The following is a 13,818-nucleotide window of genomic DNA, read 5'->3' as shown; positions in this document are numbered from 1 at the left end:
CATATGTGTTTTTTTGTTGTTGGTTTGCAAAGGTTTGTTGGTTTGTTGGTTTGCCATTGCAAACCAATGCCTGCAGACCATGGAGAGGAACTATAACAGGTTACCAACAATTGTATTCAAACAAGGTTGCAGTTGCTTTTCAAAATAATCTAATCAGAAATGTAATTACTGGTGCTTGAGGGAAGAAACTCGAGGCACCAAGTTAACTAAGGCCCCTTGGGCTGTCTTTGACTGTCCTCTTTACGTGACTCTTCATGCTCTGAAACTCAAGCATTTCAGTTCCTTTGGTTTCAGATCTGCTGTTGCAGAAATGGATTGTACTTAGAGGAACTGAGAGGTTTTAGGTGATAGCTCAAAGGGAAGGGTTTGCAAGCTCTCCCTTTGACAAACAAAGAAACTATAAATCACAAAATTCAGTCATGCAAAGTGGCTTTCTGACCCACAGATTCAAGGCCTCCCACAAAAAAATAAAAATAAAAAATAAAAAATTCCCTGATAAGTATCTTCTCTAGTTATCTAACTGTGGCTTTCTCTACTGGTATAGTCAAAGAACAGTGTGACCCCTCTTGGTAGCTTACAGGAAGAGTTATACAAGGAAAGTCCAACATGTACTGTATTTCCAAATTGTCATTTTGAAAAGGAGCTCAGATGTCACCTCAGAGAGGCAGAATCTATCGAGTTTTAAAGTTTTTTGGGGGGAAAAAGTTTAGTATTGTCCTCTCAGGCCATTAGTAAGAGTTACTGGAAGTACCTCAAGTGCATAGGAACATTTTGCAAAGGTTTTTCTTTGTTCTCTTTTTAATTCCAAGATGTTTAGAATGTGGTTTCAGATTGTTAACATTTGGAAGACTATACACACGTCCTGAGCTGGACTGAAGAGAGTAAGGTCTCTTATCTTTCTGTTAAGCATTTCTTCTCCTACCTGTCTCCGGGTGTTGGCTAAGCATACTGTGAGACTCCAGGGAGGGGGAAAACCTGTGAATTTCTATTATTTTTGTTCATTTCTGTGATTCATGAGAAGTATTAATCATTTTAACAAAATTATTGTTTAATAAGGAGCAGGACTGTATAGAAACCATTTAAGAAAATACGGGGTAAGGAGTCAGATGAAAATATGCAGGGAAGGGAGGGAGAAGAAGAGAAGGAACATGGTGTAGTCCATTGTGTTTCACTTAGTGAGCACAGTGAAGAATTCACTAGCAAATTGTCAGATACTAGAGCTCTGTATTTGTGAAGCATTTTAAAAGTACAGATGTGATTTGAGCAAACCATGTCTAAGAAAATAAGCACAAAGCAACCTGGAACTTGTGGCCAAGTGATTACAGTTCTGTACTAAAGGGATTATTTTTGTCCCACAAATTCACAAAACAGTTTGAAGTTCAGAAATGCTAAGTGATCTGTGTTCACAAATTATTTGGGAAGAAAAAATGTGTGTTTGTGTATCTTTGTGAGAATATTTGATGATCAAAGATTATGACAAACTTGTAATGAAAATGAAAAAAAAGAGGAGAAGAATTTGACAGTACCTGATTACAAGGACCATTAGGACTTTTTATGCAAAGAGGTAAGGAGAGCAAAAAAGGGTTCACATTCAGAAGGTAAAAAGCTTGATGAGAATAAGAGATTTCCACAACTTGAAAAAAGGAAAGAATGGCAGGGAAAAAATATATCCAGGGTACACGAGGAGGGAATTAGAATGAATGGTTTAAAGTCTATCAGATATGAGGCATTCATTAGAAGAGGTTTCAGCAACCAGAACCAGCACTTAATAACTAAGCACGAAGCATTTCTAGAGACTGTTTTGGAGTAATGCATGAAAGTAATCCTTACACTGTGAAGGGCATTATCTAATGATCTTACTGTTTCAGTAACATTTACTTCCCAACAATCATGGCAAATAAAGAGAGCAATGAAAGATACATGTGTGTTATAAACTGAAGAGGAAATTGATTTTGATAATTACCATTGTTCTAATATTCTATTCTCTGTAAATGACAGAGCAGACTTGAAGAAAAAAGTGGCCAAACAGGCACATTTATTCTCACATTCAGACGGAGAAACTCAGAGGGTACTGCGGACCACTGCTGTGGACCACTGACATCAGTCAGTATCGCATATGCCCATTGCCATCATTGTAAAATGGAGGATTTTTTCAGTTTAGAGCCTCAAACTATTTATAGATCACAAGGTTTACCATTCATGTTTACTGTCCCAATTGCCACTCTCAGAATTTTGATAAAAATCTCTAGTACCGTTTGAAAGCATGTGCTAACTATTTTTGATCAAAATGATTCCCAGTGTCAGTATCAGGATTTGAACATCCAGGATGGCTTCTATACCTCCTGTTAATTTCTTAGGAAGAGAAAGGAAGGAGGCCTAGGAAGTGAGTTGGAAGAGTTCATTTTCACAATCTGAACACGAATAATGTTCAGAATATATTATGTTTTCTTTTAAAAAGGTACTGAATAGTAAAATTAGAGTCTGAAATCTGTGGGATTGGACCCTACAGAAAATTAAAGTCTCTGAGTTCTTATTTCAATATTCCCGTTCTTGAAACTTTTTTTAGTAAAGTCATTTACAATGACAAGGTCTGTAATTTCTTCCCACAAGTCAAGAAGAGTTTCTTTCTTCAAGGATGAAATGAAACAGAAAGAAATAGTATAAAAGTTATGCTCCTCTAATATCCTGCTTTTCCTTCTCCATCATTTATATATAAAGAGGCTAGCCAAGTACAGGGGACACTACAGCATAACTCTACTACCTCATTGTGCAGTGTTATTCCATCCCTTTTGAGATGTTGATACAATCCAGTCATCATGCATTTCTTCTGAGTCAGTACAAATGCCTTACTTCAGAGCTATATCCTAACCAGAGGATGTAAGGACAATTGTGATTTGCAGAAGGTTAGCCCTGGCACAAGATTATAAAGCCACATACATTAGCCAGGTTACATTCTGTTAGCACTTTGACAGGTTTTTATACTACCAAATTATTTATTTTCTTCCTTCTCCCCCCTTTTCTCTATGTACAATTCTTCTGCTACTCAAGGAGGAAATTGGAGCTGTACTTAGATATGCTAAATTGCCTTCACTTTAAACTATAAATAATATGTAGCATTTAGTTATCACTACTGTTTTACAGATTTAGATCTCTCTTTAAACCACTTAAATGGTGGCAGAGTTTTTTTAAAATGTTTTTTGGGAGTAACATTTATAGTAACAGTAAGGAAAATTAAGTACTGGATGAGATTAAAACATAGTTTCCTGATAATATTTCAGATTAATAGTTTGGGTCTTTCCCCTAATGATAATAATATTCCTTCTATTTACTATACTTCTAATTTTCTCTGTAATATTGGGGAAGATGGTGGAAGGAAAGCTCAGCACAACACCTTGATTAGATTCAGCAAACATATTCAGACACATAAATAGCATATAAAGTAGGTGAAAAAAAAAAAAAAAGAGCATGTGGAAGACTGTTAAATAGTAGACTCTTGCCATTCAGCAGATCTCATCCCTCTTAAAGCTGGGATGCAAGCAGTAAGGTCATTTTTTAATAAGCTCTCACGGAGTTAACTAGATCAATCTATGCCTATGACAGGGGCAGTAGGCCCCTGGGCCTCCCCAGCCCCACGCAATGGGAAGGGAAAGGAAAAAGACATAGGGAGATGGGAGTTGGACTCAAGGAAGGAAAAAAAAACAGTGGCAACAATCTATGGAGGAAAACTTATTTTACTCACTATGATATCGGAATGCAAGATAACACAATATAATACAATATAATTGAAATTGAGACTAATAAATAAGATAGGAGAGAGAGAGTTCCTGAGGCCAAGTCAAACCTGAAAAGCTTGGAACGGCCAGGAAAGCACCCTCCAGCACCCACTGCCAGGCAGTAAGAGACCACCCCACCAGGATGGGCCAGATCCCATGACTTCTGTAATGTGTAGGAATAGGCAACCGGAACGGGAGCATTAACATTTTAACTCCTAGTGCACTATGTGATGTGATGATGTGGAATACTGAAAACCAAAAATCACAAAACCATGGTGACATGCAGTGCTCTACAAAATGGTGCATCATACACAATGTTGTGTTTGTGCATTTGCAAAATGCAGCTTAGAACAGAACAAAGAACCAGGTTAGGGAAGTCAGTAAAATTCATGAAAGGCAAAAAATAACAATCAGCATCTGTGAAGAAGTTAGCTGCCTTTTTATGCTACTTTCCTGAGAGATAGTACCTATCTAGTACTAACTTCACTGTTTTAACTAGGCTTGCTTTGTTGTCTTGCATGCTCAGAGGTAATTGTTAATGTGGCCCTCCATTACTTTTTTTTCATCCACCTTCTCTGGTGAAACTAATGGGCTTTCCAGCCCTGCCTAAAGGTAGGCTCCTATGCTGGGAGTGCTGGACACAGCAGGCTCTCCTACAAGGTCCCCTGGCCCTTTCTATGGCAAGCAACAAAAAAGCCTTAGTAACGATGGTCGTTATTAATAATTATTAATGTCATTGACATCGTCACTTATTAATATTAATAATCCTGCTAATAAAGAGCTCAGTCCCTCTCCCTGCAGTGAGGAGCAACCTCAAACAAACCCATGGAAGGGCACACGATCAGATGTGTCATCTCCAGTTGCCACAATAGCTTCCTTGTATTCCCTTTGCGTTAGCATAACTTGCAGGGGCATTTCACAGGTGCTTACAGGCGCTGAGGAGAAGTGCTTTGCACCTTATGCACTTCTGTGTTCCCCTCTTTTTCGTTAAGCCTTGTTAGTGAATTCCCTCCATTTTTCTCCCATGTAACACAATGTTAATATTTTCCACTGCATTCATTAGTATTTCCCACTGCACAGGAATCAAAAACACTAAAGTCAATACAAAGGAATGAAATATCTGCGCTGAGTCCAAACAGCACGATGTGTGAAAGAGCTGTAAGTTCTGAATGCTGGCTTCCTCAGAGCTGCTGGGGGTTGTGGTGGGAGTACAGCTCCATTCAGGGGATAAAGAAGAATTTCCTACTGAATTTTTGGGGCACTACTGACTGGTAAGAGCTGATTTCTAAGCTCAGGAAGTAAAAAGTAAGCAAGCTCTAAGGAAACTGCTGCTGTGTTTTTATACACAAAGCAGAAATTCTCAGGTGATTTTTAGCTCTAATTTTCGTAATTGGAAAAAAAAAATGATAAGATTATTTATTCTTCTCGGATGGGAAAAGTAGAATTTGAAGGAGTTTTGTTTGTTTGTTTGTTTGTTTTTCCTTCTAGATGTCAGAGCTGTGGCTGAAAAGCATTTGCATGACTGTTCAGGTTTTGGAAGTTCTGTTTTCACTGTTTATAGAAACTGAAAAAGCAGGAGAGTTTTTGTTCATATCTGTGCAGTCCTTTTCAGAAAGCAGCAGACATTATTTCTAAGTATTTGTTCTCGGATACAGTGTCAGCGCCTCCATAGTTCTGTCCATCTATTACTTGTATTTATATTACAAATTTGAGATTTTTAACAAAGGTACATAATTTCAGTAATAAACAGATTTCAGCTCTGTGTGCATACTACATACTTAATTTTCATGATGACTTTTACCCTCCATTCAAAGTCTATAAGAGTTCCATCGGAGGTTTTAACTGTATTTTTGTCTAAAATGATGTGTAGTTGTTCTACCAGATATGCTGATAATCCTCTTCATAGGAAAATGTCTGTATAATTCTGCTGTTAGTTTTATTAAGCTCTTCCTATTAATGTTGCTTCAGCAGTGAGTTCCACCAGTAAATTTTGTGTTGTATGAATAGAAAATTTACTTGTGTCAGTTCACCTCTGCTGCTTATGAAGTTCAGAGAACATTTCTCACTATTGCCTTATGGGAATAATTAAGAGTCCCAATTTCCTTTCTCTAAACCATTCATTGCTTTGCATATCTTGACTGCATTCATTCAACTTCTGCATAAATTAAAATGTAATAGTACTTTATGTTGCTTACTGTCTTATTTTTCTTCAATGAATTCTTATGATTTCAATAGCTCCTCTCTGATTTTTTTTCTGGATCTGATTTTCTGGCTTTGATTGGTTTGTTTGTTTTTTTTTGTTATTGTTTGTTTGTGTTTTTTTTGTTTGTTTGTTTGTTTTTGTTTCAAAATTTGAATTCAGTGCTTCAGCTGAGATTATCTCATCATGTTATATAATGGGATTAGGTAAAGTTAAATCATTAGTGTCGGTCATCCATTTAAGTTGGTTATATTCCTCGGAAATTTGACATTATCTCCATAAGTAATCCTGTCACCTATAAAGTTGGCAGTTCAACCTTCCTTCTTTTTCATGTGAATTAATAAATATATTAAATAACACCAGGTCTGGTATAAAATTTTATGATAGTTCACTATTAATTTTGAAATATGTATGCTCTTTTACCTCTTTCTCCTGGCTTCAATGTCCTATTTCTCTTAGGAGGAGCACTTTGAAAGATTTCTTTTGAAAACATTGTAAATTATTATTTGCTTTTCTAGAATTGATTGCACTGGTTTTACATTCTGTACAGTTTGAAGAGATCAGTCACAAATAATTTTAAAGCTTCAGACAGCTCTGTGTATGGTACTTGAAGAACGACCTGTGTGGGGACTTAGAATTTAAGCCTTACTCCTTATTTCCTGCATCTGCATTACTTGTGGAAGAGCTTGCAGAGGTTTTCACAGGGACTGTAACAGACAGTCTGCTTCAAATCAGGAGTGTTAGTAAAAGAAATTGTAGAATGAATCAGCAAAATGCGCAATATCAAATTATGGGAGACTGAGTGGTGTTTGCCCAGAGGCTCTGAAGGAACTTTGGTTAAAATGGTTTAACTACTCACAGCAGTGGTTAAAGCTTTTGTGGCTTCAGAATGAGAACAAACAGGCTCATGGAAGGAAAAGCCATAAAGAACTGCTAAGGAAGAAGGAGCTGTCCATTAAACCACAATTCTCCCTGTGCCTGAAAACCATTCGGGGTTGTCTAAGTGTCTGCTTGACCTCTGCTTGCTTTTGAGTGTGGGTATCCACTGCTGACTGCTCTGCAACAGAGAGTGCAAGCAGTCCATCCACGTGTTTAATTTCAAATAACCTTAGTGTAGTCTGGGTAATCCAAAACAAAAGAGACACTTTACAGAAGCTGTTTTAGTCCAGTGCAGGTGCTTGTTGTCATCTGTTTGCTAACAAAGCCTAAATACCTGAAGTGCTTGGGTTTTTAATTTCAAACTGTCAGGATGGAATAGTGTCAAGCTTTTTCTGCAGGAGTGACATGTTTCTTGTTTTCTTTGGAAAAAGTTGAATGCAATACATCCTCCCAGCCAGTTATTTCAATGATGATAGAAATTTCACAGCTCTTCTCCCTGTTTACTTATTATATCCATGCCCTGGATATGACAATGAGTGCAGATCTAGGATCAATAATGAAATCTATGGAAAGCAGCACATGAGAAAAAATACATTATACAGCAGCAGCTTTATTCTCTGCTGATGTTGGATTGGGTACTGATCTTGCAACCAGGGCTGAAAAGCATTTAAACTTTGTTTACTAGACAGTGAATGATTCCGAAGCTGCTGAAAGTTGAAGACGAAAACTGTTGTTGAATTCTTGCAATTGTGCATTTGACTAGTGATTGTTTCTTCTGTGAGTGGTACTAAAGCGAAGAGTTAAAGGGCTCTTTTGGAGGCCTAATTAGTCTTCTCTGCTGGAAAGTACTATGGGAATAAAATGGGTTATTCTAAACAAACTGTGCCTTTATATGGATCATGCACAATCTAACGCAGTTACTTAGATGGCAAAGGCAGAATCAGGGAAGCAGGTGATGATGGCATCATACATCCTCCTCCGGTCAGCTGGTGCCAGCAAAGCTTTGAAGTTGATGTCATCCTCCATGGATTTCTGGCATCTGTGAAAATGTCAGGAAAAGATCAGGGATTTTGGAGGGAGATGCTCTCCAATTGTCTTTTCAGTGTTTTGTTTTCTCTCTCAAAAGGAAGCCCATGTTGAAAAGGATCTGATTCCAACAGGAGTGCATTATGTTTTGAAAGCCAGTTTAGCAATTTTCGCATGCTAAATGCTGCTGAGTGCTCCTTTTGCTCACATACCCATTTGTTTGCTTAATACTTCATATGCACTCTAAAATGTTAAACTACAATGATTTGTAGGTTTGCTGTCATGCTTATTATTCCCAGCAGGTTTCCTAGCCCTTCTCCTCCTAGGATTTTGTGTATCTGTGGATCTTGGCACTTCTTAGTTTCCAAACACAGAGCATGCAAGCAGGAGACAATGAGGAAAAAAAAGTTGTCTGAGGAAATACACGAGTTAGAGTGACTAGTTAAAGTACTTCTTTTATTTGTTTCTCTAGGAAAGCTCATAAATTCCATTAAACACCGATTTTTCATTTTCTGTAAATTAGATATCTCAGCTTTTTTTCCTGCTTTGTTTGTAAGATTTAGTGTAAACTGCATAATTTGTGATCCAATATAGCTTCTATGTCATGAGCACTCAGTGGTCATGTTAATATTGCCTGAGGACTAGCAAACTTCCATGTTTCAGGTCATTTATTTTATTCAGTTATCATTCTAGCATTACATTAATCATCTAAATGTTGTATTTAATTTTAACAGTAGTTTGCCTTCCTTTTTCTCCCTACAGTATCCCTATTCAATATCTTTTCAAATAAGCATTATTGATTTGTCAAAAGTAAATTCATGTAGGAGACAAGCTAGTAGCTTTGAATAGTAGGTCTTTTATTGTAAATTAACAATTGTATACATACAGTATACACACAATTTTTGGTTTGGCTACAAAAGTTGGTTTTATTGGAAAAAGAAAAAAAAAAAAAGATACTTATGTGAAGATTTGCCTTTCAGCGACTCTTTTGCTTTCTGCACTGTAATCTACAGCACAGTACCAGAAATGAAAGCCTTCAGAACGTTTTCAGAAATTTTCAGAGTACAATTTACTGTGGTCCAGCATAAATATGTGCTTTTTTTTCCGAGACATTATGTATGCTGGAGCTTATTTCAAATTAATGTAGAACAGAGTATTGTCATGCTTAGACATTAAAATAACATTGTAACAAATTACCCTACACTGTGATTTTGCTTATTCATGGAGCCATGCAACCTTCGTTAGATGGCTCAGATTTAAATCTCTTCCAAATTTTCAGTAGTTCCAAGTAAACAAGGAGGGATTTCTTTCATTTCAATGAAATAAGCAGATACTGAGAAAAGGAGCCGTGAAGTCTTATCAGCCTTCTCTCTGGATTTTCTTCCAAAACAATATGGAATTCGTGGTTCACACATCTCTCCTTGCCCACTATATGCCTGGAATATTTGCAGGGAACTTTTCCAGATGCTGCTCTTTTCTTCCTCTTTATATTGTTTTGCCTCAAATGCCGAAGTATTTTTCTGCATTAAGTAATTTTCCAAAAGCACAGCTTGAACATTTATCCAGGAAATTTATATTAAATATGCAGTATTTTTGGAAGTCTTTCTGCAATTTATTAATATTTGATAGATTTCTTGAATAATTGTAGCTACCATTATTTCCAATGTATATATATATATATATATATATACATATATATACTACATATATACATATATACATATACAGCTACTATATATGTATATATATATATATACCAATTATTTCATAGTTGTAGGGTCTGGACATGTCACGATTTGTCTTGAACTGAAACAGGGCTAGTAACATGATGATTGTATTGTGTTTTTTGCTTTTGAGTGCTTGCAGTTCTTTCAGTCAGCATTTTGATCAGAACTGTGGGATTCAGACTCAAATGACTTCCAAGGAGATTTTCTTTAAACATTCAACTCCTATGAATAATGTTGCTTAAATCTCATATATTAGTATTTTCATCTTGATTGCTGCAGATTCATGTCCTGAATGCAAGTTTTTGGATATCCTACTCTGGCTTATCTGAATGTGAGGCATTTTTCTCGTCTGCATCCAATTCCTTAAGAAAAGCATTTTGGAACTGGAAAGCCAGAAGTGAGAAAAACGATCAGTTGAGATTAATACGTAGAAGATGTGGGAAAAGCAAAACTAATCAAGAAAACCAACTGATACAACAAGCACTTGTTTAAGGCTAACCAACAAATGTCCAGCCAGTCCCTAACAACAGCAGCTCTGTCAAACTCCACCCCCACTTCTTCAGCCCACTGGCATGGAATTTTCATTGGATCCATTTGAGCTGTTTTAGTTGCATTCCCTCCCAGGCTCTTGTCCATCCACAACAAGCCCCCAGATCTGCAGTGCTGTGGGTGGATGTCTGCAGCAGGCCTACTGGTGGGAGATGGCTGTCCCACTGAAACAGGAAGGAGCCCACAAAAAGGGGGAAAGCAGCCACCTGTGGTAGGCAGCATCAGCTGTGTAGAGTCAGAGTGAGATCTTTGTGCTATATTTATATTATTTTTCATTCTGCAGCAGCTGTAGCCCCTATTAGTGCCCCTTCTGGCACTGCCTCTTGCAGATCTGGGGAGAGTCCTTGGGGTTACTGGCCCTCCCCTTAGCAGGGAAGCAGGGCCCCTTGGGCAAGCAGTTTCTCTGTATGTATATATATTTTCCATACCCAGGAGGCATGGAGGCTTTCCCAGGGAGATCTGCCCCTGCCTCCCAGGATTTTCAAATGTGAACCTAAAGCGACTGGTAGATTCTCATCATTGCAATGCTTGACACTACCATGACTTAATTTGTTAAGGTTCATACCAAACTCAAGCCAAGGTAGGCACACCGTTGACTGACATTGTTTAATTTATCACCATAATTAAAGGCATTAGCCAAAAAGTTATAATGCAATGCAAACTCATGATTTTGTTTCATCCCACTGCAGTGAAATGGCAAATCAATTAATATGGAGCTCTTCTGCATTCATGTATCTGTTTTATCTGGAGTGTTGCTGTCACTGTACTAAAATGTTCAGTAAAGGAAAGACCAGGAAGGACCAGAATTAGGCAATACTATGCAATGCAGCCAGGCAAAAAGGAAAAATAAAAAGCATTGGCAAAAAAAATCTTCATTTGAACTATATTGTCAGTTGCCATTTTTTTTTCTACTTCACAGAAAGCTTATAATACCACCTTTTCCCCAGAGTTAGTACTGTTCCTCATTACTTTTTTAAAATTATGTATTTATGTTCTTGTACTGCAGCTGTTTGTTATATACATAAAGAGCCTAATTCTTTAGATAGGTGGTAGTGCCAGAAAGTCACAGAAGGTTCAAAATGATTTTTATCAACTCCTACTGTCTGTTTGAGAAAGAACAGATTGTTGTAATATTCATGCTCATAGTCATGGCGTCTTCCTAAGCAGTGAACCGTCAGTGTTTTCATCCACATGTTTATGTGGTTTCTATTGTGCCTGCTTTATGCTGTTTAAAATATTGAATGCTCAGTATGTAATAACATTTTATTGCTTCTTTCCTTAATAATCATGACCACAGATACCATTTATCTCTACTCTTTTAATAACAATGTAGTTTTCTCAGTATTTTAGAAATCCGCAGTCTAATTTCCGTTTGCTCATCAGCAGTTATTTTCAAATCTGTTATCTATGTATTGTTCTCTACAGTAAAATTCACATGTAAAGACCTAAGCTAGCAGGTAGTACTTACAGATGAAATATGTATCGTTTGTAAACAACTGATCTGCCTTTTACAAATACACTGAATGTGCACTAACAAGTACTGAGGTCAGAACTAAGTCCACAGTTTTAAAGCTTAATTCTAATGGCCTGAGATAACCCTGAGATATGATGTCCATGCTAAATTCTACCAGCACTGTGGAAAGCCCTCTCTGACTGTTCTCTTTCAGAATGGTTTCAAAACTATCTAGGCTTTTTTTTTGTTTTATTTTGTTATTGGTGCTAAGAGGAGAACAGATGCCGGTACCTGACATACAGTCAATCAGTATTTAAAGTAATACTAATACTAATAGTGTATGATCTGAAGAGTTATAAGATGGCTTAGTGAAGGGTGGGATCTTATAAATTGCTAAGCTCCCATTGAAGGATTTTAATCTCTTCAAGAGTCTTCCCAGAAGTGACAAGATAACATGGTTATTGTACTCCACATGTGGCATCCTTCAAGAGGTAAGAATGGTTAAAACAACCCGATCCCCTCTGTTCATTACAGACATAATGGAGGAGGCCTGTTTCAGGTCACCTGGTGTATCTTTCCAGGTCCTACACAACATACAGCTGTACCTCATGATCCCACTTGCAAATATGCTTGAATATGACAGTATCGTCATGGTTGCTTGCCCTCTTTCCATTTCCCTGATAAAAAGATAAGATAGTGACTTACACCCGTATCCTTCACCACGTCTGAGGCCTTTTAATAGCAGTTCAGAAGACCTGGAGGAGATCAAATGCCTCCAGAAATGGATTAATGTAGGCTTGCTGTCTTCCTACTGGCTTTCCCAGAAAAAAGAGGTTAGAGCCTAGGAGGTGACTGGTGAGGCCATTAATCCCCATTCACAGTTTTTTGAGCAGCAACCAGGCCTTGGACTGTATTCAGCAGCTGCTGTCTCCATGCCCTCTACAGGAAGTGCTAATGAATCCTGCATAGTGCTTTTTCTACCAACATTCTGGACCTACTGCTCAGGTCTGCCAGATACTGCAGCCCTACACATGGCTTGCACTCTGAGAGATGATGTGCATGCATACAGATAGGGCAGATCTGCTTTGGAGACCAATTGTTAGTTGAAGTAAACTGCAGCAATCCTCGTCAAAATATTTCTACACTATTCAAGTAATTGAGATTTACAGATTTTTTTACTAGCAGCCAAAGAACGATTAGAGTGATTCCTCGCTGACCTCACTGTCACCAATGATTTTGTAGCCCCAGGTAAGTGACACAAGCAAAGAATATTGTGCATCTTCTTGTGGCCAAGTGACAAGACCATAACACTTTCTTAGAACACAGTGTGTGAATATTTAGGTCCCAGCCAGTAATGGCATGATGTCCGTTCTGTGTTCCAATCACTCGGGTTTTGTCTCAGTCACTTTGGTTCTTATAGCAGCACTTTATCATACACACTTGGGCAACAAGGAGTATTTTTGGAAGACCCTTTCTGAGATCATCGCCTCAAAGTTTCAAAATTTACCCATATTCTGGATGAAACGCTCTGATTTTTGTATGATTTTTGTTTTTATGACCATGTCTTTCTCTCCAACATCTCAGTTTATTAATAGGACAATTGCCTAACGTAAGCTTCAACGTAGCAGTTCATTAGCAAGACAGTTATCTACCAGAAGGCATTCAGATCTTTATTCTCTGTCCTAAAAATATCTCTTATCACTTAAAGCTCTTTTTTTTTCCCACTTCTTTCAATTCCATTAACTTTAGCAAAGTTCACTTTTGATTCTGACTTATTTCTTCTGCTTTAACTTTCTTTTGGGGTGTTTGTTTCGTAAATGCACTTCAGCCTAGAGGAGAGAGGCATTTGGGCTTAGAGGTGTAATCCTTTCCTAAATCACCCTGTTTTATCATGGGGAAAGAAGCACAGTGCACTAAATAAAAAAATTCGGAGACAGCATGCACTGTACTTGGATTTTGATGTGAATCAGCTCCATACAATCTAGAGCAAGTCATTTACTTTGTTTTGCTTCACTGAATAAAAAATACAAGCATTAAATATTATTATTGGCCAAGCAGTATATCAATATGTAATGTACATATTACTGCAAAGTGGGAAGAGGACTTGATTTCAAGTTTTTACTTTGTGTTCATTCCCTTTTGTAAATTCCAGTGAGACTGTCAACATCAATTTGACATTGCTTTCACAGTTTATAGTTAAAGACATCCCCT

The 13,818-nt window shown here is 37.5% G+C and overlaps 1 protein-coding gene across 1 annotated transcript in view; it reads left to right on the top strand.

Annotated features, from left to right (window-relative positions):
- MCTP1 (multiple C2 and transmembrane domain containing 1) overlaps positions 1–13,818 on the top strand; it is a 229,103-nt gene that overhangs the window by 203,437 nt on the left and 11,848 nt on the right. Inside the window, exon 17 of the mRNA XM_042866191.1 lies at positions 12,036–12,098. Within this exon, the coding sequence (XP_042722125.1) occupies positions 12,036–12,098 (63 nt within the window). The remainder of the gene's footprint in view (positions 1–12,035; positions 12,099–13,818) is intronic.

The sequence above is a fragment of the Lagopus leucura genome, unplaced genomic scaffold (genome assembly GCF_019238085.1).
Source record: "Lagopus leucura isolate 7727_CA_CO unplaced genomic scaffold, USGS_WTPT01 Super-Scaffold_810, whole genome shotgun sequence".
NCBI lineage: Eukaryota > Metazoa > Chordata > Aves > Galliformes > Phasianidae > Lagopus > Lagopus leucura.
The sequence above is the reverse complement of the archived record's forward strand: the minus strand, read 5'-3'. Positions and strand labels throughout refer to the sequence as shown.